Source organism: Siphateles boraxobius, unplaced genomic scaffold, assembly GCF_051911475.1.
Source record: "Siphateles boraxobius isolate OS27281-9 unplaced genomic scaffold, OSU_SipBor_1 103, whole genome shotgun sequence".
NCBI lineage: Eukaryota > Metazoa > Chordata > Actinopteri > Cypriniformes > Leuciscidae > Siphateles > Siphateles boraxobius.
This window is the reverse complement of record NW_027508704.1, coordinates 1,904,327-1,930,000: the sequence shown is the minus strand read 5'-3', so window position 1 is coordinate 1,930,000 and position 25,674 is coordinate 1,904,327. Positions and strand designations below refer to the sequence as shown.

The 25,674-nt window shown below is 34.4% G+C and overlaps 1 protein-coding gene across 1 annotated transcript in view; it reads right to left on the bottom strand.

Moving 5' to 3' along the window:
* The window catches only part of rab26 (RAB26, member RAS oncogene family), a 102,331-nt gene extending 81,922 nt beyond the window's left edge, over nucleotides 1-20,409 (bottom strand). The window contains exons 1-2 of the mRNA XM_077246102.1: nucleotides 19,900-20,409; nucleotides 17,231-17,341 (exon numbers count right to left, since the gene is read on the bottom strand). Of these exons, the coding sequence (XP_077102217.1) occupies nucleotides 17,231-17,341; nucleotides 19,900-20,070 (282 nt within the window). The 5' untranslated portion in view covers nucleotides 20,071-20,409. The remainder of the gene's footprint in view (nucleotides 1-17,230; nucleotides 17,342-19,899) is intronic.
* Nucleotides 20,410-25,674: the final 5,265 nt, after the last annotated feature.

Sequence of the window (25,674 nt, the reverse complement as noted above, 5' to 3'; positions counted from 1 at the left end):
CACCCCCAATGTTCGTACCATAGATGTGTCTAAAGCACACTCCATAGGGAAGGATACAAAAAGTCCAATGGGTGTAAATGTGGTGCGAAAGATGAGAAGTCCATGTATGTGCAGATTTTGAGTGTATATGTGATGCGAATTTGAAAAGTCCATGTATGTAAAGATATGTACTGGTGTGTGAGCACGTAATGATATATGTAGGTTTGTCAGGATAAACGAAAGCATGCACATAAGACTGTAGAAGGCTGACGTTGCTTTGTCAGGATCTCTCAAGCTGACTTGTCAGCTTCCAGAAGCAAACAGAGTTTGGTGATGGGTCTTTGTAGAACAGAGGTTTTAGTCTTCACCAAGACACTGCGGACAAGACCTTTGGGCCCCGGCAGGGTCTTCATCACACGACCTAAGGGCCACGAGTTCCTTGGTGCTGTGTGGTCTACTATGACTACTATGTCATCTACCTGGAAGTTTCTCTTGGGATTGTTCCACTTTTGTCGTTGCTGCATCAATGAAAGATATTCAGTTGTCCATTGTTGCCAGAAAAGGTCTGCAAGGTATTGCACCTGTTTAAACCGGTCAGATTAGATTAGATTACATTACATTAGGTTAGATTAGGATAGATTAGATTAGTTTAGTTTAGGCTAGGCTAGATTAGATTAGGCTAGGTTAGATTAGATTAGGCTAGGTTAGATTAGATTACATTACATTACATTAGGTTAGATTAGGCTAGATTAGATTAGTTTAGTTTAGGCTAGGCTAGGCTAGAGTAGATTAGGCTAGGTTAGATTCGATTAGGCTAGGTTAGATTAGATTAGATTAGATTTAGGTTAGGTTAGATTAGATTAGATTAGGTTAGATTAGCCTAGGTTAGATTAGATTAGGTTAGATTAGGCTATATTAGGTTAGATTAGATTAGGTTAGACTAGATTAGGTTAGATTAGATTAGGCTAGGTTACGTTAGATTAGATTAGGCTAGATTAGCTGAGGTTAGTTTAGGTTAGATTAGATTACATTAGATTAGGTTAGATTAGGCTAGATTAGATTAGATTAGGTTAGATTATGCTAGGTTAGATTAGGCTAGGTTAGGCCAGGCTAGGTTGGATTAGATTAGATTAGGTTAGGTTAGGTTAGGTTAGATTAGGTTAGATTAGATTAGATTAGATTAGATTAGATTACATTAGATTAGGTTAGATTAGGCTAGATTAGATTAGGTTAGGCTAGGTTACATTAGATTATATTAGGTTACATTAGATTATATTAGGTTAGATTATATTAGGATAGGTTAGGTTAGGTTAGGCTAGGCTAGGCTAGGCTAGGTTAGATTAGATTAGGAAAGGATAGGTTAGGTTAGGCTAGGCTAGGTTAGATTAGGATAGGATAGGTTAGGTTAGGTTAGGTTAGGTTAGATTAGATTAGATTAGATTAGATTAGATTAGATTACATTAGATTAGGTTAGATTAGATTAGATTAGATTAGGTTAGGTTGCACCTTTGAGTAATTAACCATTTCCCTCAAAGAGGTAATTAGGTGTATCAAGGTAAATATTGACTGTATTCCACAACCAAAGGCAGAAAGAGCAAGTTACAAACACACACTGATAATTAACAACTCTCATTGCATTTGCAGGTTAATGGACTGACACACATTAAAGTGTTTGCAGTCAGAAGAACACGCACTAAAACACAAATAAACTCATGTTAAATCCAACCAACGATACAGAACTAATGGTGAACCATCAACATTGGATTGATGGGCATGTTTAGGCAGAGCAAGAGCAAAGGAAACATGTATCTTTTATTCTGACTCTCCATTTTCAATTGACTAACCTGTCTGGAGAAACACAACGGATGTTATCATATTGACCTTGACATTAAAACTAGATGTTTGAAAGCTGAATCTGTCATCTGTGAAACGACAGACCCTGACAGATGAACGAGAGTCCTTGACTAAAACACAGGGAGAATTCTTCTCCACATACAAAAAATGGGTCACGGACACGGAGTGTTTTCTTTTGTGAAACATTAAAAAAGGTAACTTCGGCTTTTCTCTGAAAATTGCCAGAAATCAAGTCATAATTGTGAGATATAAACTCGCAATTGCAAAAAGTTACAAAGTTTACAATAAGGTTTTGTTTGGTTACATTATAGTTAACATGAGCTTAGAATGAACAATCCATTTCTACAGCATACATTTCTAAATTTACTAAAACATTTAACATTAACATTAGTTTTGAACTAACATGAACAAACTACGACCCACAATTCGGTCAAAACATCGGTTATTACAGTAAAAAAATTATAATATTGTAATAAGAATAACCTCAGTAACTATATGGTATTTTGGCGGAAATTATGGTTACCATAATTACTGTGTATAATATATTGATGACGATAACGCTGAGACGCTGACCTTTCCCTGCAGAAAAATACACAGCCGACACACAACCAGATATTTATAAAATGAAATCTAATTTCGTTTTTATTCCCAAATGGATTTTCAGCCCTTTTATATGATTTGATAAAATTTTTTAAAAAAATTAAAAAACAATTACAAAAAAGTAGTGTGAATAGCTTTAATAATAATAATTATGTAAAACAATTATAAACAGTTATAATAATAATAATAATAACAACAATAATAATACATTTAAAAACAATAACAAATAAAAATTATTATCATTATTATTATTAAAATATTACAAAACATTAGTTTTACAAGCTGTAATAATAATAATTTAAAAAAGTTAAAATCAGTATTTTGTTAGCTTTAATAATAATAATAATAATAATAATAATTTACAAAGCAGTAGTTTTATTAGCTTTAATAATAATAATAATAACAACAATTAAAAACAATTACAAAACAGTCGTTTTATTAGCTCTAATAATAATAATAGTTAAATAATAAGAATAGCTTTAATAATTATTAAAGCTTTATTAGGTTTAATAATAATAATAACAATTAGAAAACAGTAGTTTTATTAGCTCTAATAATAATTAAATAATAAAAATAGCTTTAAAAATTATTAAAGCTTTATTAGCTTTAATAATAATAATAATAATACTATAACAATAATAACAAAACAGTGGTTTCGCTATAGCTTTAATAATTAAAAAGACAATTAAAAAACATCCGTTTATTAGCTTTAATAACAATAAATGTATTAATAAGAATTTAATAACCACAACAATTAAAAACAAATGCAAAACTGCAGTTTCACAAGCTTTAAACTCAGCTTGTGCTGATATCCGAGAGAACAGAGGCTGGATCTGAAGCTGTGACGGTGTGATTTACGGCACTGCTATGAAAAACAGGGTAGGCAATTGATTTAAATGTCTGAGTACACCTCTGTGTTCTACCTCAATCCCCAGACCAATTAATCAACACCGTCAGGGATCAGCCAATCAGCTCTCTGTCGCTCTCGTCACTTTGGTTCTGATCTCTGAATCTCTGATCTCTGATCCTTCAGGACAGCACTGGAGGACTTTAGGGAATCGCTCAGAACAGCGAGATCTGCTGAAATCGAGAGGTTGCTGTGTTTAATGAGCTTGTTAGAACATAAAGTGTAAAGTTGTGACCCACGCCGGCTGAACTACAGAGAAGCTTTCGGCATTTTCAAAAGATGCCAACGTGCTGAAAGTTTGGCCGTTCTTTTGCTTTCAAAGCAGTTCATAAAAGAGCTTTTCATTACACAAACTTCCAAGGCTGTCAAAAGCGAATCACCTTGGTCACACTTTGACCGGTTTCCACAAACTGCTGTGCCACAGAATCATGGGAAGGTTCTTGCTGAAATCGTTTCTTTTGTGAGTTAAAACAAAATGGAAATCTTTGCAGGCCCATCGCTCGGCTCGTTCGCATCACGAGTCAAAGGTTCTTAGTGTTACACAGAAAACTCAAAATATCCAAAGTGTGGGACGCTTTTATATAAGATACACGAGTGAGGGGTCTCTCGAAACTGGCCACTTTTAAAGGACTTGCGTAATATTAAACTGATAGAAAACTGTCATTTTCAGGATGGGAAATTAAAGGGATAGTTCACCCAAAAATAAAAAATCTGTCATCATTAATTCACCGTCAACTTTCTTTCATCTGTCGGACATAAAAGGACACATTTATAGAAATGTCTCATTGTTTGGTTACCAACATTCTTCAAAATATCTTCTTTTATACTACAGGGTTCAGAATGCTTGAATCTGATTGGTTGACGGACATTCTAAGCTGTGCATTTATTTCCAGTGAAACTCAAAGCAGTAAAAAGTGGCTAAAGTAGTTCCAGCAGGTTTCGACCGCATTACAGCTCCATATTCAAAGTATACTTCATATTCTGAAGTACAAACTGGCTTAACCCTTGTGCATCCTTGTGGACATTCCTGTCCTTTTCAGTTTAGTTTTATTGATCACTTTGCCTGTGTTAATGCTAATTGCATACAATTTGGCACAGGTGTGTATTTTTATTGGAATTTTACTATTTCACCGCCATTTCCTTTAAAAAATCTATTTTGCACTAGTAACACAAAATACTCCCTCTCAGCGCCTTTTGGACAATAAGGTCCCCATTGAAACCCATTAAAACTGCAATTTTTAATCCCAGGGCCATTTAACTATAAAATGATGCAATCTTTGATAAGAGGCTTTCATTCTGTTGGCAAGGCTTCAAAATTTCAATTTTCAAAATTGTTTTACCAGATTGTGACTTTTTTCCAGGTTTGGCCTATAAAGCAAATACTCGCTTTATTCCTGTTTTCTGCTTCAGCATATTATAGAGACAATTGGATAAATTATGCAACGACAATTGTGTGTGTGTGTTGGTATGGATGTCTGAGTGTAGTTTGTATGTGTGTTATAAAAAAAAAATGTGTGTGTGTTTGTGTGCTTGTTATATTTGAGAGAGAAAAACTCTACTGCAGATCTAAAATCCAATCACTGTGTGACACTAGGAGTTTTGCTGCATCCAATGGGGAGAATCTGTTACTGCGCCCAAACAAAATCTTACCGAAAGCTCATTTTTTGAGATATCAACCTCAAACTTATTTAGATTTATGGCTTTGATTTTCTAGCTGTTTTAGAGTTCAACTTGTTTCATAAAATACATATTTTATATAAAATAATGTTCATAAATAATTTTCATAAACTTAAACCTATTTAACTTTTTTTAGGATTTACTACTTTTTTTTTTTTTTACTTCAGCAATAATCTGCCAAGGGTCTTTTTTAAAATGATACCAAACTTAAGTCTGTGCTCCCAACTTAAAATTTCAGTTTTTTGACAGGGACATTTTTGTCCTCTATGTACCTATGTGTAACTTTTCTAATTGATGCACAAGGGTTAAATTAGTTTGACAAATTACTAGCATTCTATTGAACAGAATTCAAGACGAGCTGAAATTTGACTTTTTTTAACTATTATATCAGGCCTCATGCGTACAATATCTTTACCCAACTCATAAGTCTCTGTCTGCTTCCGACGCAGGGTTTAAGAACGGGACGGCAGCTTTATCTTCGGCTTTGACAGTATGTCGGTTTTGAACACAGTCTGTTTGACGGATGACACTTGTGATAGGATTATTTCAATCTGCAGAAAGAGATCCAGAAATCTCACAGCATATGCGAGCGTAAGCGTCAGTAAAGCTTGCAGTGAGGCGCACATATGCTTAAACAGATGCACAGACCTTCGACACCACACACACACACACACTCAACTGGTTAAACGCCCCAAGCGCTTGAGCGAGAGCTTCCTTTAGCACACATTAAACATCCATCAGTCTCTTGCTGATGAAGTCCATTAATTCCTGCAAGATGATAAAAGTCAGCAGTCAGATAACGGTCATACTGAACAAAGACTGCTATAGAGAATGAAATACTTTCGTTTGTAATGCCTGTACTCAATCAAAGGACATTATTGGATTTTGTCGCATTTTATTTCCCCCCCCCCCCTTATAATACAAGTCTAGGTTTCTTGCATAAAAATAGTCAACATGCTAAGACCTCAATAAACTCCTGATAACTGCTTATTGATAGAAAGTAAGGTAGTTGTTAAGTTTAGGTATTGGGTCGGATTATGGGATGTAGAATATGGACATGCATTAATATGTGCTTTATAAATACTAATAAACAGCCAATATGCTATAATATGCATGCTAAAAACCAACTAGTTAATTGTGAATGTGTTTCTTAATGGAGTTACTGAAAAAATTACAAGATCTAATTAAAAACAAAATTAAACATGCATTGATGAATTGTTCACAATAAGATCAATAACATTCATTTAGAAAATGTTTATGGTGAATTTTAAATTTCATGTCGACTTTAAAAGGTACGGGTCTTCATTAACATAAAACATTATAAAACAGATACTATAATTATCAGTCTTTTTTTGGTTTCGTGTTTGTTACATGTTTATTTCAGTTGCATTTATTCATTTGTTGCTATGGTTACTGATTGCTTTGCACACCTGTTTCTTGTTCATTTTGTTTTTTCTCCTGTGTAGTAAAGCCCTCAGTTTAGTTCTACACATTGTCCAGGATTGTCTTTACATTTGTGAAGCTATAACGTGTATTTTTGGACTCGTGTTAGACTTCCTTCTTTGTTTTTGCTCATTAATAAAGTAAAACAGCTGTTATTATATTCACCTCAACTCAATTTCCAAACGGTGTCCCTATATAGCTGAATTATAAGTTTGGAAGGGAGAAGAAAAGGCAGCTTTACAAGCTTCTACACAGGCGCTGATAAAAGACTCGCTCAAACACGACATCTGGGCCAGAAACCCTCAGAGAGATCCTGACTGACCCTCATTAGCTCCAATAAAGATCACAACACTCGCTCACTGTCTGCTGGAAAACATTCAAAATCACGTTTTATTTCACTGATGGAAACATTACGGTAAGGGAAAACATTTCTAGCTGGTAAAAATAAATATGTAATGCAGAGTGCAAGTGAAAAAGTTGTTAGGCTGTCTAAACTGATTTGCAGCGTTTCATCCATTCTGCTTTAGATGCCGACTACACACAAGACTGAGTGAGACCAGCAAAGACCATAACCCTTCAAATGAGCAGAGAGTTTAAGGACGTTGAAAAACATTATTATGCCATAAAATGAATGAGACAAATTACTGCTTTCAACTAAAAAATTGAAAACTTTTTATGCGTTTTGGCCGTTCAGTTACACGACAACTGCGTGTTGGGTGCCTGAAAACACAAACTTTTGAAAATGGGTTTCGAACAAGTTTTTGAAAACAATACCGTTATCATCTCCGTGTAAACTACAAAAATACGTCCTGTGCATGCGTGTTACGTGTTCAGTTTATAGGTGCCTAGTGTTTCTTTACAAGTGACATGTGACATCGCCATCTACTGGCTTGGCATGAATAATAGCGCATTTCTCGCCGTTTTCTTGGATCAGTGTGAACGGGATTGTTTTGAGTTGTCGTCTGTAAGTGAAAAACAAAGGATAAAACTTTTCTGTTTTTAGTACATCTGTGTTGTGTAAAAGACTGAATTCTGAAATTCATGATATGAATAATGAATAGATGCATGTTTTGTGTTTTTTTTGTAAAGTAGTTTAGTGAAAATTTAATAAACAACATTTAAATCCAGAGAAAGCAGCGATTTTAACCAGTGTAATTGCGTCGCCTGTCAACGTCATCATATCCGCCTTAAGGCCATTGCATTCGTGATTCGGTGGCTCTGAATTATCAAAACACCATTCAAACTGCTTGTTACAGATGCGAAAAACGCAGAAAACAGAACCCGATACGATTTTTATTATGACGGACGAAAGTTTCGTAGACAGTGTGCAAGCGTGAGTAACATAACGTGAGGTCGAATTTTTTTTTAACGTGCGAAAATTTCGGATGCCAATTTAAGACTCAGTGTGCAATGGCCTGTAGCCTCGATTTCTGGTTTTACCAATGGAAACACCAAAGACGCTTTAATATATTCTCAACCAGTAGATCACGGTGCTCGCAACGCCAAGTTCATGGGTTCGACTCCCAGACAAATGAACATGCATGAACTGAAAAAATGCCCTCAATGCAGTCTAAGTTTCCTCAGATAAAAACATCTGCAAAATGCATCAATGCAAATACACTTAGAAGTTAAGAAACAAAATACATTAAAAAAAAAAGGTTTTCTGAGTGTCTGTGCAACTGTAATAAAAGTATGCGGGTCTAATTAACCTGCTATAACAATCACAATAGAAATTTTGTACTCACATTCTATAATATATCAGTGTGTCGATACTTTGCAGGCATGGTAAATACCATACACTCTCAGAAAAAAAGGTACAAAAGCTATCACTGGGACAGTACCCTTCAAAAGGCTTCTAATATGTACCATTTAGGTACTAATATGTACACTTTTAGTACCAATATGTAGCTTTGAGGGACTAATATGCACACTTTAGGTACAAAGGTGTACCTTTTGAAAAGGTATACAGCCACAGTGACAGCTTTTGTACCTTTTTTTCTGAGTGTACATTAAAAAAATACCACATTTCAAAGATGGTTAGATACAATGGTTAATGTAGAAAAAATGTAGTTGAGGCAGTCACTGTATCAAGAGCTCTGAATTATTCCAATTCCATTTTGTGGCATTCATGTACATGTAGCAATGTAGAAAATAGCAAATCCCAAAGAATGATGTTTCTGTTTATTCTCTGTGGGAATAAACAGAAGATCCAGTATAGGTGATTCTGTCTGATCACTAAAGGCTGTTAGCCGAGCTGGAGGACTGATAACTGAATCATTTACTGTCTAAACAACACTTTAGCAATGCTTAATGAGCATTTATAGTTTGTGCGTTCTCTAGGCACAGCAAAAATCCTATTGAAAGGCCAACAGCACATTCAGCAGTAGCAGCTTAAAGTAAAGCGTTTTGTTGAATGTTTACTGAATGTTTGGTCCGCTCAAAGGCCAAACACTGTAGTGACAAATAAGACTTTAACACAGCAAAACAACTCGCACTACAGCACTCAATCCATGACATGCTTCAGTGAAACGTGTTACTGAGTTTTACATGAGAGGTTCTATAGGAAAACTTACAAGATTACAAAACTGTTCTATCGAAATCAAATTTATATACTGTATAAAGATAATAGTCCACTCATAAATATTATACAGCTGTCACATTATGTTCTGTTTAGTGTTGTTTTCATTTGTCACATGTCTTTGTTCAAAATCTCTTTGGTTCTCAAAATCTCCTCATTTGTGTTTGCTTTATGAGTTCATCCCTCACATTCATTCCCTGTTGGGTCTACGTTTAAAGTGTGTGTGTGTGTGTGTGTGTGTGTGTGTGTGTGTGTGTGTGTGTGTGTGTGTGTGTGTGTGTGTGTGTGTGTGTGTGTGTGTGTGTGTGTGTGTGTGTGTACCCTGGTGCCGGTTTAGACTATTCTATTAAACCGTGTGTTCAAACTATATTCACGTTTGTCTTCATCTGCCTGTCTACACACACACGTTACAATAAAATGTTTACAGCCAAGGAATAGCACAAGACATTTTACTTAATAGAATTATGAAACTGTATCATTTATGTATGTATTTATAAAAGAAATGCTTTACACACAATGCTTTCCATGTTCTCCACACAAAATTAACTTAAGAATAACATATAAAGTCAGAGATAGAATTTACAATAGAATGTAGGAAAACATTTTTAATTTTATATTTATCTAATTATCTATATTTATAAGTATATATATATCTATATATATATATATATATAAACACACACATATATACTACTGTGTGTGTGTGTGTGCGTGCGTGCGTGCCTGTGTGTGTGTGTGTGTGTGTGTGTGTGTGTGTGTGTGTGTGTGTGTGTGTGTGTGTGTGTGTGTGTGTGTGTGTGTGTGTGTGTGTGTGTGTGTGTGTGTGATAAATGACTAATAAAATTAACATAAGAATAACATAAAAGTCAGAAATAGAATTTACAAAAGAATATAAAACATTTTTTAATTCTATATTTATCTAATTATCTATATTTATAAGTATATATATACACACATACACACACATACATAATACTGTGTGTGTGTGTGTGTGTGTGTGTGTGTGTGTGTGTGTGTGTGTGTGTGTGTGTGTGTGTGTGTGTGTGTGTGTGTGTGTGTGTGTGTGTGTGTGTGTGTGTGTGTGTGTGTGTGTGTGTGTGTGTGTGTAATAAATGACTAATAAAATAAAATAAATAAACTATTTTCAAATATTATTAGTCAGACACACGGCATGCAGTAAAATGCTTTTTTAAACTCTCCTCACACCGAACACTGGAAAATTATGAAAATGATTTACACAAGTCAGAATAGAAATTATATAAATTAACATGAATCAGAAATAGACAACAACACAATGTAGGAAAAAATGTTTTATTCACTTGTTTGTTTGACAGGCGCTACAATGAAGAGGCTGGTTGTGGATAATTGGCATCCAGACGCATTCATTATAAGAGCCTTTCTAAACACAGAGACCCTCGAGTGACAACAACATTATAAGAGAACCGCGCGTTACATTTAACAACAGCAAGTGTTCGGTGATTTAAAGCATGAAAATGGGATGTGATTTATTCTTTTATTTTACATTATGGTTAGCAAATTTGTTTCAAAAAACAAAGCGGAGAGCGTGATTATGTGTGTGAGTGAGTGTGAACAAGTGAGATCACAGAGAAAATGCTGAGGAAACAAAGACTCTTCCCACACCGGAGGTTTCAAGCTGTGACTTAGTTTACCCAGAAAGTGAATGAATAAATAAAAGATCAAATTGTTTTTCAGTTGTTTCTCGAACAAGAGAATCCTTTGCCCGCTGATAATGCGCAAAAACAGTTTTAATAGAGAGTCTTTCACATTCTCCCAGTAATCATGACACACACAATCACAAAACCATGGTATTTTTAGTAATACTATGGTATTGCCATTTGTACATGTCCAAAACGAAAGTGGTTTAAGCAACAGAGGGCTTGAAGTCACAAATATCATGGTGATACAAACGTCCTGATATCATAATGAGGAAAAGCTTAATTTATATTATAATATGTATATCTTGAATGCAATGAAAGTCATCTTTCGATAAAAGTGAAATGCATTATGTAAAAAATAAAAAAAAAGTCTAATTAAAAGGGATTGTGTGTCAGGGTCATTAAATGTCTTAAATTATGAAATAATTTAACTTTTTATGAAAAGGCAAGGTTCGTTAAGGTTATAAAATGTCATCTAGTCTGATATTCACAAATTAATAATGATTTTGTAAAAAAAAAAAAACTTGTTTCCTTGAATAAAAAAATTTAAACTTTTTAAAATGTGTGCACTCACATGTGTTTAATGTGCAATAAAAATGATATTAATTTTAACTCTTTATTAGAGTCTATTCAAAATATGAATGTTTTCACAACATTTCTTGGCACGTGTTGCACAAAGACTTTTATTTTCCTAATCTTATACTCTTATATTTATTTAGTCCATAGTTGTTTGCAATGTACCACGACAATATCACCATATTCGTTTAGTTTGACTGAGAATAATAGACAGGAGATGTTATATAAACACACTCACAAGTGATTTTGTGGAGAGCCAGAGGTGAATAAAGAATAAAGAAAAGGCAGACAGAAAGAAAAGAGTCGAGGTCATTGATGTGGATGAAATCCAGGAAGAATCTCACAACATGAGAAGCTCTTTGTTTGTGTGTGTGTGTGTGTGTGTGTGTGTTTTCTCTCATGTGTGTTACACTAGTTCAACAGCTGTAGTCCTTGTGATTTGATCACAGGAATAAATTACATTTGAACATATTAACATAGAAAACAGCTGTTTCAAACTGTAATATTTCACTGTTTTTATTGCATTTTTGATCAAATAAATGCTGCCTTGGTGAGCAGAAAAGACTCTCAAAAACATTTTTAAAAAATCTCAAAACATCTGATATAAAAATCATTTAGAGTGACCAGACGTCCTGAAAAATTCGTGATTGTCCCGAATCCCGAATCCGGCCCTAACTGTCCCAAAAATTATACTAAAGCAAAATCTTGAGTAGTTATTGTCTGAAAAACATTAAAAACTGTTTGTGGAGGTTGAGTCCCCGCCGGCTGCCAATTGGCTGAATCAACTTTTTTTTTTTTTTTTTTTAGTTCTACAAAGATAGCATAGACGTGAATTTAGATATGCATTGATAAGCTAATTTTAATTCATTCAAATTATGAATAATTTTCATTCATAACTAATTTCATCCGGTACACCACCCATGTTTTGTTGACACGGCTGGTGAACCAGAACCCAAACACGCTGCTTCTTTGTGTGAAGACTAAAGACTAATGACAGACTGTTGATCTTTGAATAAAAATATGCTTGGTTCAGGTTTTAAATTCATTATCTTTTAGGCTAATATCATACTAGGCCTAAAACATAAACACCCCAAAGGTCCTGAATTTCAGCCAATCTCATCTGGTCACTTTAAAAACCCCTATGCACAATGGCTTTTTAGTTCATTTAATACATGTGTATGTAGAACTAGATCAGTGAATTTCATAACCTGAAATCTCAAGGGTGATTTGTGCAAAGTGGAATCTGATTGGACTGGTTGTTTTATGCAACCAGACAGAGGAAAAAATAGACTCAGTTTTTCCACCAGTCTTGTGAGCGATCAGAAACACAATCTCAGTACAGCAAGCGTCCTTAAGAGTACAAGCCGTGATTCAGGACTCTCAATCCCGGGAAATGCATTCGAGTGTTGTGATCCCATCTTTCCCAACACAATATTCAGATGCAAATAAGCCGCTGTGGCATTTCAGCAGATGTAGCACTGAAAGTTTCCTACACCTGCAGCTCTGCTATAAGTGAGCTTTATGAATATATTCATCTGGAGATCAGGCTTGCTGGTCTCATGTGTTGTAAATGAAGTAAAAGGGCAGGACTATCAGTCATTCGTGACGGCCGAGGACTTTACAATGCTGCAAGAAAACAGCAGCACACATTAAAACTGCTTATGGTCAACATCAGAAGTGACCAATCACAGCTGATGACTTTAACACAGATGATGGAGGTCATTTCCTAAACAAATAAGACGATTTCATTCTCTTTTACAACATATCAGCCACTATATCAGTATCAGCCCATATATTTTTTGTTTATAATGTTATTGAAAATTTGGCTGATATATTAAAGCCGATAATTAATGTATTATTTCCTTCAGCTGCGCACTGTTCAACATGATGCTTTTAAAATATGATTGAAATCACTTCAAAAACAAGTCTGTCATAAAGTCTACATAACATTATAACTGAGACATGAATTTAATGGTGAGACTTTGTTTTTGTAATCAGGCTCTCAAAAATTATCTAAATTTGTATTTAGATTTATTGGCCAATATATCGGTAATAGGCTTTCCAATATAAAGAATTATCGGTTATTGGTATCGGACAAAATTTTTATATCGGTGCATTCCTACTTTTACATTCACTATGTTGTTTGTTTGGACAAGACTTTGATTTTATGTACACAAACTGCTTCTCTGAGTCAAAATTAATCGACCGCACAGATGTTGAGGATAGAGAAACACTGCACACAATGATTTCTAAAGAACTATTTTTTTCTTAGTATTTAGTTGTATTCAATAGCGAATACTTCTTTAACAAAGATGAATTATTGTAGCAGAATATGCCGGGAAGAAGCGCATGTATTATTTACACTAAAATCAATTTACTATTAACTGCAAGGACAGCAAGAGCACAAATGACACATCAATAGTTTCTTTTCATTCCCCATTCAGCAGCTTTAGTATTACTCTTCAGTATTCACTGCAAAAAAAGATGTTCTTCCTCAGTATTTCTGCTTGTTTTTCAATACAAATATCGAAACATTCTTAAATCAAGATACATTTAGTGGAGAAGCAAAACGACTTCATGTATTAGGTCTTGTTTAGTTAAAACTGTTTATGCCTAAAACCTGCCAATGGGGTCAGAAAAATTAACTAAATTTGGTTATTTTTTCTTGTTTTAAGTAAACAAGAACTCACTTAATTTTGACCATTTATTCAGAAAACAAGACTTAATATCTTTTTACGTTTTTATTCCCAAGTAAATGTGTTTTGATTTAAGAATGTTCAGATATTGTTAATCTGGGGTTCTTCGGACCAAATGGTCCCGAAGAATTTAAATAAAAAAATGTGTAAAATCATAGCTTCATCGGAATGGTCTGAAATTTGGTGACTTTGTTGGTACTTGGTATATGAACACCCCAAAAAATTGGGGACAGGATTTGAATAGTCTAAGTGGTTGTAAAAAAAATGGTCACACTCAGGACCTTCGGGTCCAAATGGTCCCGCCATAGGAAATGAATGGGAAATTGGCAAAAATGTGACAATACAGAGTTTTTTGGTGCGTACAATCTACAAATCAGCCACGATCCAGAAAAAAAGCACACAACAGTGAAGGGGTGAATCTATAAAACATCAAGAGTGCAAAACAGACACATCCACACACACACACAAACACACTTTTATACATAAACAAACGAATAAATTCAGATTACATATGGGTTTTGCATTTTTAAAATGCTCAGTTTGTCCACCAGATGGCATCCATCTAATTTCAAAAATTGCTTTTATGAGGTCTAGGCTTGACTCTAAAATGAAATACAGCTTTAAAAAAAAATTAAAAAAAATATTTTTTTATTTTCTATTATATTCAATGGGGGGAAAATGGGGGGAAAATGGGTCATATTTATTGCATAAATATTAATTATAAATCTTAAATTATCTCAAAACACCAAAAAAGAAAAGAAAAAATATTATAAAAAACAAGTAAAAAAAATTTTTTTTTGATTTTCTTTTAATAAATATGAATCAAACCCTTCCGGACCATTTGGTCCCGAAGACCCTGAGTGTGACCCTGAAATGAAGGACCCCTTAATGTAAAACAAGACAAAAACACGGAGTTCGAAAATAATTTTTGCAATGATATCAGTGAATTTGCTGTTATATAGATCTGTCTATTTATTTAACATAAAGTCATGTAAATTATACATGTAGTATATTTTATATCAACATCAGCATGTAAGAAGCAAATTTGCACAATTTATGGAAAAGTACAAATTCTTTTGCTAATATTTAGCTTGATTTAAAGGAATGGATCTCAGGTCGAAAGTGCCGCATCCAGCAGTCACAGTGAGGATAACAGCGATTACAGATCCAACGGCTCAATTATAGAGTAAAGTCTCCATTCTGTTTCACTGTTCACACAGCACTACTTCACATAAATGCTGGTTTCTGTCAATCCGACAAGTCAATTTCTGGCTCAACCAATGGCAAACTGCAATTGTATGTGCATAGGACTATCCAAAGAGAAGCTACAGGAGTGTTTGAGGGGGCAATTTTGAGTGAGTTATTAAATCATTAAATCGCAATTCATTCAAAAAACACTGATTCATTCAGGAAAGAAACAAGTAATGTCTTTGTTGGCGAGTCATTGAATCATTCACTCAAGCAATTCATTCAAAAATCACTGATTCATTCAGGAATGAAACACCACTAATGCATGCGTTGAAATGCATTGATTCAGTTTTTGCTTTGTTTGTAACAATTTTCTAACTGTTTTCCACATTAACTGATAGTCAAATTAAATAGAACACATAAGTATTTGACAATAGAGAGAGGGAATATGATTGAGACTCAAATCTGGTATGATTAATGCACAACTAAATTAAATGTTCCTATGTATAGTATGCCATGTTGCTTTACTTTTTCAGCATGATATCTCAAATAAAATATCATGTTTATTAACTAACCACCAGGCATTTTATTAAATATGTCTTTTGATGAAAGGTCTTTTTAAAAAAAAAAAAACTTTTTCACTGTCCATATAAAAACCGGCATAAATGAACCCTTTCAGATTTACTTTGACCCAAGCAGTCCGAACACAAAGATACTTTATCCAGTCCTCTAGATTAGTTCACATGAATGATGAAGCACTGGGCTTGTGAAGAGCCCTCTTTGCCCTTGGCTGTATTGAAGTAATGGAAGAGCTGAAAGAACGACAAATCCTTCTGTTCATGTCGTCTGTCTGTAGTGCTCTTAAAAACTGCTCTGAAAATACAAGCCCTGAGGAGCTTCAATAGATAATGATGAATTCTTCTTATGGATATAAAAGAAAAGAGACACACAAATGGCCTATTTTATTGCCAGATGTAACAAATTAGGGTCTTTGTTGCTTCATAAAAGAAAAGCACAAGACTTTAGTGTTTGTGTGTGTTTTCATTTTAGGAACCAGTTGATTTTTACTTAAAGTCCCCCTGTAGTCAATAATTGTATTCCTTAAAACTCATCTTCGATCACCAAAATGACTTTTTAAACGTTTTTTGAATGTAACTCGACACTCTTGCCTCATTTAGTATGCGCGGTTCTATGAATATGCAGATGAGCCCCGCCTCCACTCACTCACTCACTCAGAGATCCACTGGTTGACGATCACACGTTGATCTGATTGGTTACAAGGTAGTTTGTGACGTCAGAAACACCAGCGATTTCAAACCGTGTTTTTGAGACTGTCTTTGGTTCACTGCAGTTTTAAGGAGAAAATACTCAGCAATGCTGTCGACTTATGAATTTACACATGCTTTGTCTTAAAGCATATTAAAAACACGTATAAACAACATTAAAAGCTGGATTTTCACCACAGGGGGACTTAAAATGACTGCAACTTAGGATTGCCTTGAAAAACTAATCGACCATGCATTCTGCAGATGATATAAATGCATGCATTTCCACTGACAGAAAATCGCAAAGTCTGGAATAATTACTAATGTTTTTTAATGTTTAAAAGAAGTCTCATGAAACTTTATTTCGAAATTTCACTTTAGACATTCTACTAACTATAAGTAACGGTACAACTACAGTAAGTCAACGAACTCTCATTAGAGCATTAGTAGAAAAGTTGAAAATCTAGTTGCTTATAGTCCGAATTTCTGTTCAAAATAAGCATCAAAATAAAGTGTTAGCAGATATTAAGCGGACAGTCTATTAATAATCCAATGAGAGTAAGATGACATAGTTGTAACATTTCTTATAGTTAGTAGAAGTGGACTATCAAAATGAAGTGTTACCGAATTTTCTTATACTCACCAAGGCTGCATTTAATTGACCAAAAAAATACGGTAATGAAATTAAATCAATGCACTCTTGGAGAGACTCCTTTCAAGAACATTACAAAACCTTAATTATTCCAACCTTTTGACAGGTAATGCATGTATATTTCATATTCTCTACTCACCCTGAAGTCTATACCAACTGTTGAGATGAAACTCCCAGCCAGAAATGCTCCATCTTTAAAGCGGACCAACAGACAGGTTTTCCCCACGCCAGAGTCCCCGACCAGCATTACCTGGAGAAAAACACACGATCAAGCATGCAATATATCCCATCATGCCTCCCTCTTATTCTATGAAGAGACAAACATCCCCTCATCCTTCCATCAGTGTCAATCAAACCATGTCTGTTTCCCTGCAGCACTCACACTCTTTCAAGACCGTAAAGATTAAAGACAGGAATATCGTAGAGGGAAGGAGAGGTTTGCTTGCAGAAAGATGAGATTAGATCAAAAAACTACACTTTCACAGGCTATTTCCTAAAAGGAATGGATTTTGCTTTGTTAAACCTATAAAACATACAATTTTGACTTCCCTGAATGTCATTTTTCAAAATAAACTCAGTTTTATTTAGATTCCCTTCAGACCTTTTAGAACTTAAAGCTCAGGTTAAAAGCTCAGGTGAAAAAGAAGTGCACTTGTAGTGTACTTCAAATTTTAAAGTACATTTCTTTTTAAAATAAACACTTTTTAAAAATGCATATACTTTTTTATTTTAAAGTATTTTAAATCACGATTTGTCATGCTTTAAAGAAATATAAATCTTGATGAGTTGACTAACATACTAAAGCACATGTAAATTACTTGAATAACTAGTGTGTTATTGGATATTACATTTAAAGTTAATATGTTTTAAATGTACTAAATTGCAACATCATTACAAATGTGTAATTAAAAAAATATTTGCATACATGACAAGTTCCAACAGAAGTGGAATATTTCAGTTTTATTTATAAATGTGAGTCGGAACACTTGAACCATTTCAAAGACAATAGAATTAATTATGAAATTAACGTACATGTAAAGATTTACTTAAGTCCCACTTAAGTGAGTCAAATAAGCACTCTTAAGTTCAACTTATTCCATTTTATATCAATTTAAACTTGAATACATTTTCATTTAATCGTAAATAACATGCAATTAAGTGTCTGAAAACATTGCATTCAGTTCACACTTAAGTATATTATTTCCATAATAAGTCATATTTTTAAAAGTATGCTAAACTCTACTTCTTTTCACAAGGTTCATTAAAGGATGAAGCTTCTTAAATTATCATTTTTCACAAACAGCCTTGGTTTATTTCATAGACTGTAAAAAAAAGGTTTATTTATTTTAGTAATATTTATATCCTGGTTGCATTTGATGAATAAGCAAGACTACATATATATATATATATATATATATATATATATATATATATATATATATATATATATATATATATATATATATATATGATTCATCATCAGGGAATGATTATATAAATGCATTATTCACCAGATCAGAACTGTCTTCCACACCGAAGTCACTTCAACATTTAAGCTTAAAGATGCAAAGCTCAAAACTCATGCAAGGAATCGGTCAGTGTGAATGCTTGTAAGTGAGCATGCTTGTGTCCAGCTGGAGAACTCAGTCTCTGTGCTCTGGCTTATCTGTATTGACACAGCTGTTCAGAGTCAAACAGAGCGCAAAATCCTCATCCATATGGGACAGCTGGATAGCATTTCATTGTTTTTAATTGCCATGGCATAAATAAAGGCCACAAACTCATTGCAGACTCAATCTCCATAATCATTTGTGCTATGAAATATACATTTTATAACACAGCAGCCATGTTTATGCTGGAAAAATATTTACACTCACATATGCATGCACATGTATGGCAAGCCATTTTAACACTTAATAGTTTGCTTATCAATTTATGATTTTTTTAAAAGTGGAACAATTTATTGAACAAAATATCTAAAGAAAATCTAAATGAAAAAAATGCTTTTTTGAGTATCATATTTGCTACATCATGGCTCATGTTAATGATTTAGTGAGAATATGTAGGGAAAAAAACAGCTCAATTTTATTCAGACTCAAACTGAGCAAAAATAAGCAATTTGCTGCAGATGCTGATATTTATATGGACAAAAAGTGATGAAATGCTGTAATGTAAATCAATGAGATCTTTATAACAATAGAGCAGAAACTGACACAAAATGCATACAAAAATCTATATCAGCCAATAATATGTCTTAGTAAGACATTGAAATGCTTAGTTTATGATCAAAGCTCTGTAGTTTTAAAACATATAAGGAAATGCGATACAATGTTTGAGAGATTAACAAATAAACCTTCTACAAGCCTGATGATCATATTCAATACTCGTGATTTTTATAATAAATGATGCATCATGTAAACATGCAGCTTCAGTCCAGTAAAGTGTTTTTCTTGTAATACTACTGATAATATATAGGTTATTCTTAGGTTTACTTCAACAAATTTTAAGATGAAGAGAACAGCTGACTTTAACCTCAGAAGCCCAGAGAATGTCAGTTACCTTAAATTAGTTACCAGTTAAATGGATCCTATTGAGATGTAATGAATGAGAACTAGTCATATAATTGTAATTGGAATAATGGAATTGGAATGGCAAGTGAAATTCAAATACTACTAGGCACTGAAATTACTTAGTAGTAAATATATAAAAAAGGTTGCTAGTAATATTAAAACAAATAAATGAATAAATGTTTACACGGCTTGCCATACTGCATGGTGTTCGCGTTGTTTAAAAGAGCTCGTCTTGTACCTTGAAGGCGATGTCGTAGAACTCTCCACTGTTGCTGAGAGAAGGTCTGCTGGGATAAACCACTCCGTTAGACTGGGTCAGGACTTTCTTTCCCTTCTCTTTGTCGTAGATGGGAGATGAGCTGGGAGAATTTGAACTCCCCTTTCCCTTCACCGCTTTTTTCCTCGACATTATTCTTAAAATTATTCCCCGTGTGAACGTACGACGAGTAATTTATAAAGCACGCTCTATGCAGCAACCAGGTTACTTTTCCCGATGTGTATGTCTTAGCAAGCGTGAATTAACTTTTCACCAATAAGCGTGCGCATGACTTCGGGTTTGCGTCAAATAATGAGTGCGAGCAGTGCACCAGCTTCTGTGGTCCAAAAATGTGCAAAGAAAAAAATGTCTCAGCCTCCTAATTTTGCACTTGTGCTGATGCTCCGTCAGTATGAAAGGGAAAATTCACCTCACTCCTTTAACCAGAGTAGCCTAGTAGTGCACGCGCGCTGACAACAATCAGTGAAGCGCGCGAGCGCTCGGTCTCCACTTGTGTGAATACAAAACCCTCTTAAAGGCGCAGTCTTATTTTGAACGCACATCAGGATTAGTTTTAGCTAGGAGGATGGATTGACAAAGAATGGACTCGAAAATATCAGCAGGAATATATATATATTTATTATTTTAAATTCAGCGTATTAGACTAGCCTACTAAAAGTTAAAGCATTTTACATAAATAAGCTTGTTTATGTCGTTGCTTTGTTCTTTATTTTGTCTTAATAACATCAGAGAATCCTGTAAACTAATTGCAAATGTTGTACCAGACAACAGAGACAGAGAAATTATTGTCCATATTAAAAATATAATGCAAATTGTGAGATATAATTACTGCAGCAATGCATACTCCAATTACCAACTATTGCAGTTGTGTAGAAAAAGTAGTGTGTGTGTGTGTGTGTGTGTGTGTGTGTGTGTGTGTGTGTGTGTGTGTGTGTGTGTGTGTGTGTGTGTGTGTCTGTGTGTGTGTGTGTGTGTGTGTGTGTGTGTGTGTGTGTGTGTGTGTGTGTGTGTGTGTGTGTGTGTGTGTGTTTGTGTTGGATGTAACATGAAGGAATGTTTGTTCAACAGTCTCACTACACTGGGATAAAAACTCGAGACAGTCTAGTAGTCATGGAATAAAAAAGAAAATAAACTCAGAATATAATTGATATAACTCAGAATATAAACTCGCAATCGTGAGAAAAGCAGTGAGAATTGCTTAATAAAAAGGTAAATTACCTTTTTATTCTTATTCCAAGGTGGAAACAAGCGTCCATGGGAGCCTCTCATTAAAAAAACAGAACTAGATCCAAATGAATTAACACAGACCCATTTCAAATCTTCCATTTATGTCTAAAATACAAAAAAAAAAAAAGTTGTGTCTGCTCAAAAATGATGTGTATGAAAAAAAATGATATCTATGAAAATTTCAGTCTGGATTCAGGCCCTATCATATCACAGAAACTGCACTCTTTAAAATTACAAAATGACTTATTTCTGGCTATAAGTCATAGCTATCTCAATACTGGTTTTACTTGATCTTAGTGCTGCGTTCGACACTATAGATCATAAAATAATCTTAAATCGGCTACAAAATTGCACTGGTATTCAGGGACAAGCATTACGATGGTTTAGATTGTACCTATCAGACCGTGTTTTGTCTATTTAAACGTGGAAAAACCGGAGATAATGTCAGTAAAGTATGGAGTGACACAAGGATCTGTGTTCGGCCCTCTGCTATTCTTAATATATATGTGGGCACTTGGTGACATTATAAGAAAACGTGGAATTAGTTTCCACTGTTATGCCGATGATACTCAGTTATATATTTCAGTTCAACCAGATCTCTAAAATTATTAACTTGACAGTGTGTGTTAAAGATATAAATTGTGGATGACCTGTCATTTCCTTCTATTAAATTCAGAGGTATTACTTATTGGACCAAAACCCTGTACACAGAATCTCTAAGAATATAATTTGCATTTGATGCATTTGTAACTTTACAGTTAAATATCTGGGTGTTATATTAGACGACTTGTCCTTCGAAAATCATATTTCATATTTTATGAATATGTTCTTCCACCTCAGAAACATCGCTGAGCTATACGGATGCTATCAGTTTCTGATGCAGAAAAGTTAGCATGACGTCTAGACAATGCATTACTAGCTGGGTTATCCTTCATCTGCATTTAACAAGCTACAATTAGTCCAAAATACACAAGCTAGGTCAAGAAAATATGATCATATAACAACAATTTGATCATCTCCATCCTGGTTACCTATTAACTTCCATATCAATACTATACTGGGGGACCTACAAATATTTCTTGACCTAAAAATAGAGGGAAGTTGGCTCATTTTTCAGGTCATTTCAATAGTACATGTGAAAGTAACCAGAAACATAACAAGATATTTATGTTGCAACATCTTGGCTGGAATTTGCTGTAAATTGGAGTTTATGTCGACAGTCAAAAGTCTGACTCGTTTTTCAAGTGACTCATGTGTGGAAAATATAACTCCAGTTTTTCATCACAGACCCTTACATAATCTTCATATATAGCCACTAGTGACTCACATGACTAAAAAAAACCCCTCTCAATTGTAATAAGAAATATTCCTTTAAAAAACGATAATCTTCTTCTGTCATGAGATGCATTAAGCTCATTATTAGCCACACCTGTCACTGGGATCCGTTGCTATAGTTACGTTGTAATTGATTTCTTCCTTTCTCAGGCTCAGTCTAACATATCAAACTTAACCTACAGATAACGCGTGCTTTATGGAGACACACTGTCACTTCCCAGTATAACCACTGGTGTCGAGCCCTTCACTGCTAATACAGGATCTGTGCAGTGGATTTGACACTGGGAATGAGGGATGATGAGCAGAAACACACACCAGCTCTCTCTCTAACACTGGATCATTATCACTGTCTGCACTTTACTTATTCTGGAAGATTTGATGATCGAGAAAAGATGCTATATCTGCTTCAGGAGGATTATATTATTTTATATTACATTATATTATATATTTAAAGAGCAGTTGTTCTTCCATGTCTTATCCATATCCTAATCAAGATCTAGAAAGGATGCAGCGCTCTTCAAGAGATTTTATTTGTCATCTCATGTCATCTTATATGTCATGTTATGTCATGCTATGTCATGTCATGTTATGTTATCTCATGTTATATCATGTCTTGTTATATGCTATGTCATGTCATGTTATGTCATGTTATATCATGTCCTTTTATGTTATGTCTTGCTATGTCATGTCATGTTATATCATGTCATGTTACGTTATGTCATGCTGTCATGTTATGTCATGTTATGCTATGTCATGTTATGTCATGCTATGTCATGTCATGCTATGTTATGTCATGCTATGTCATGTCATGTTATGCTATGTCATGTTATGTTATGCTATGTCATGTTATGTTATGCTATGTCATGTCATGTTATGCTATGTCATGTTATGTCATCTTATGTCATATTATGTCATGTTATGTTATGCTATGTCATGTTATGTCATATTATGTCATGTTATGTATGTTATGTTAATGCTATGTTGATATGTAATGTTACGTCATGTTGTTTCGTTATGTTGTTGTTATACATTATGTGTTGTGTATGTTATATGTTATATTGTTTTATGTTGTGTGTTATGTTGTATGTTATGTCATGTAATGGCTTTTGTTATGTTGATATGTTATGTTACGTTATGTAATGTTATGTATCTTGTCATGTTATGTGTTGTGAGTTATGTTGTGTATGTTATGTCATGTGTTGTCATCTTGTGTATATGTTATGTGTTGTTATATTTGGTCTTATGTTAGATTATGTTGTGTTTCGTTGTAACGTTATTTTATGTTGTGTGTTCATGTTATGTATTATGTTGGGTCTTATCTAATGTCATGTTGTGTTATGTTATAATGTTATGTTATGTCATGGCATGTAATGTTATATGTTTAATGTGTGTAATGTCATGTCGTGTTGTGTTATATATTATGTATTTAAAGAGCAGTTGTTCTTCCATATCTTATCCAGGATTACATTACGTTACATATTATATATTTAAAGACCTATTGTTTATTCATGTATTTTTCATATCTGGTGGAAATGGGCACTTTTAAGCTCTCTCTTGAAATGCATAACTAGTTTAATAAATAAATCAATGAATAAAACAGTTTTGCAGTTCTGTGTAACAGAAAAATTACAGGAGTAATACATTGAAATTAGGACTGTAAATTTAGTTAATATATTTTTAAAGTATAATATAATCTATTATAATTAAAATTCATATTATAGTATAATTTATTAATGCAATAAAATATCTACCCATTTATTCATGTCCCCGATCCCTATATTCTGTAATAAATTATAATAAACTGACTTTTCTCAGCAAATATTGACACATTAATTAGTATATTATTTTATAATATTCATTTGTTTACCAATTGTATTTGATTGACAGCTCTTCTTTGAAAAGTGCAGCTGTTTTCTCAGCACGGAGATGACGTCTGTCAACGGACTTTCGTTTATGTTTCCACGTATATCGTCTATTTTCGGTCTGTGCACACTTCTATTTTTACACTACTCTTTTTAAGCTTGTTTTATCCTCGACAGTTTCTACCTCAAAGCAACACTGCATCACACACACACACACACACACACACACACACACACACACACACACACACACACACGCGTTTGTTTTTGTGATTTGTGAGGACATTCCATAGGCGAAATGGTTTTTATACCGGACAAACTGTATATTCTATCCCCTTACACGGCTCCTATCCCTAAACCTACCCATCACACACACACACACACACACTGCCCCTATCCCTAAACCTACCCATCACACACACACACACACACACACTGCCCCTATCCCTAAACCTACCCATCACACACACACACACACACACACACTGCTCCTATCCCTAGACCTACCCATCACACACACACACACACACACACACACACACACACACACACACACACACACACACACACACACACACAGCCCCTATCCCTAAACCTACCCATCACACACACACACACACACACACACTGCTCCTATCCCTAGACCTACCCATCACACACACACACACACACACACACACACACACACACACACACACACACACACACACACACACACACACACACACAGCCCCTATCCCTAAACCTACCCATCACACACACACACACACACACACACTGCCCCTATCCCTAAACCTACCCATCACACACACACACACACACACACACACACACACACACACTTACACACACACACACTGCCCCTATCCCTAAACCTACCCATCACACACACACACACACACACACACACACACACACACACTGCCCCTATCCCTAAACCTACCCATCACAGGAGACATTCTGCATTTTTACATTTAAAAACAAAACAAAACTGCTTAGTATGTTTTTAAAGCCATTTGAAATATGAGGACTCATGAAATGTCCTCATAAATCACGTTCAAGTTGTAATACCAGTGTAATACCCATGTCATTATACACATTTGTGTCCTCACAAATCACAAAAACAAACACACACACACACACACACACACACACACACACACACACACACACACACACACACACACACACACAAAGCCCATTCTGAATGTACTGTATTCATAATTCATTTGATAAAGTGTTTTATGTATATTTAGTGTGTACTGTACTATGACTCCTTTGCACATTTTATAAGCTCTTCATAAGTTCTCAC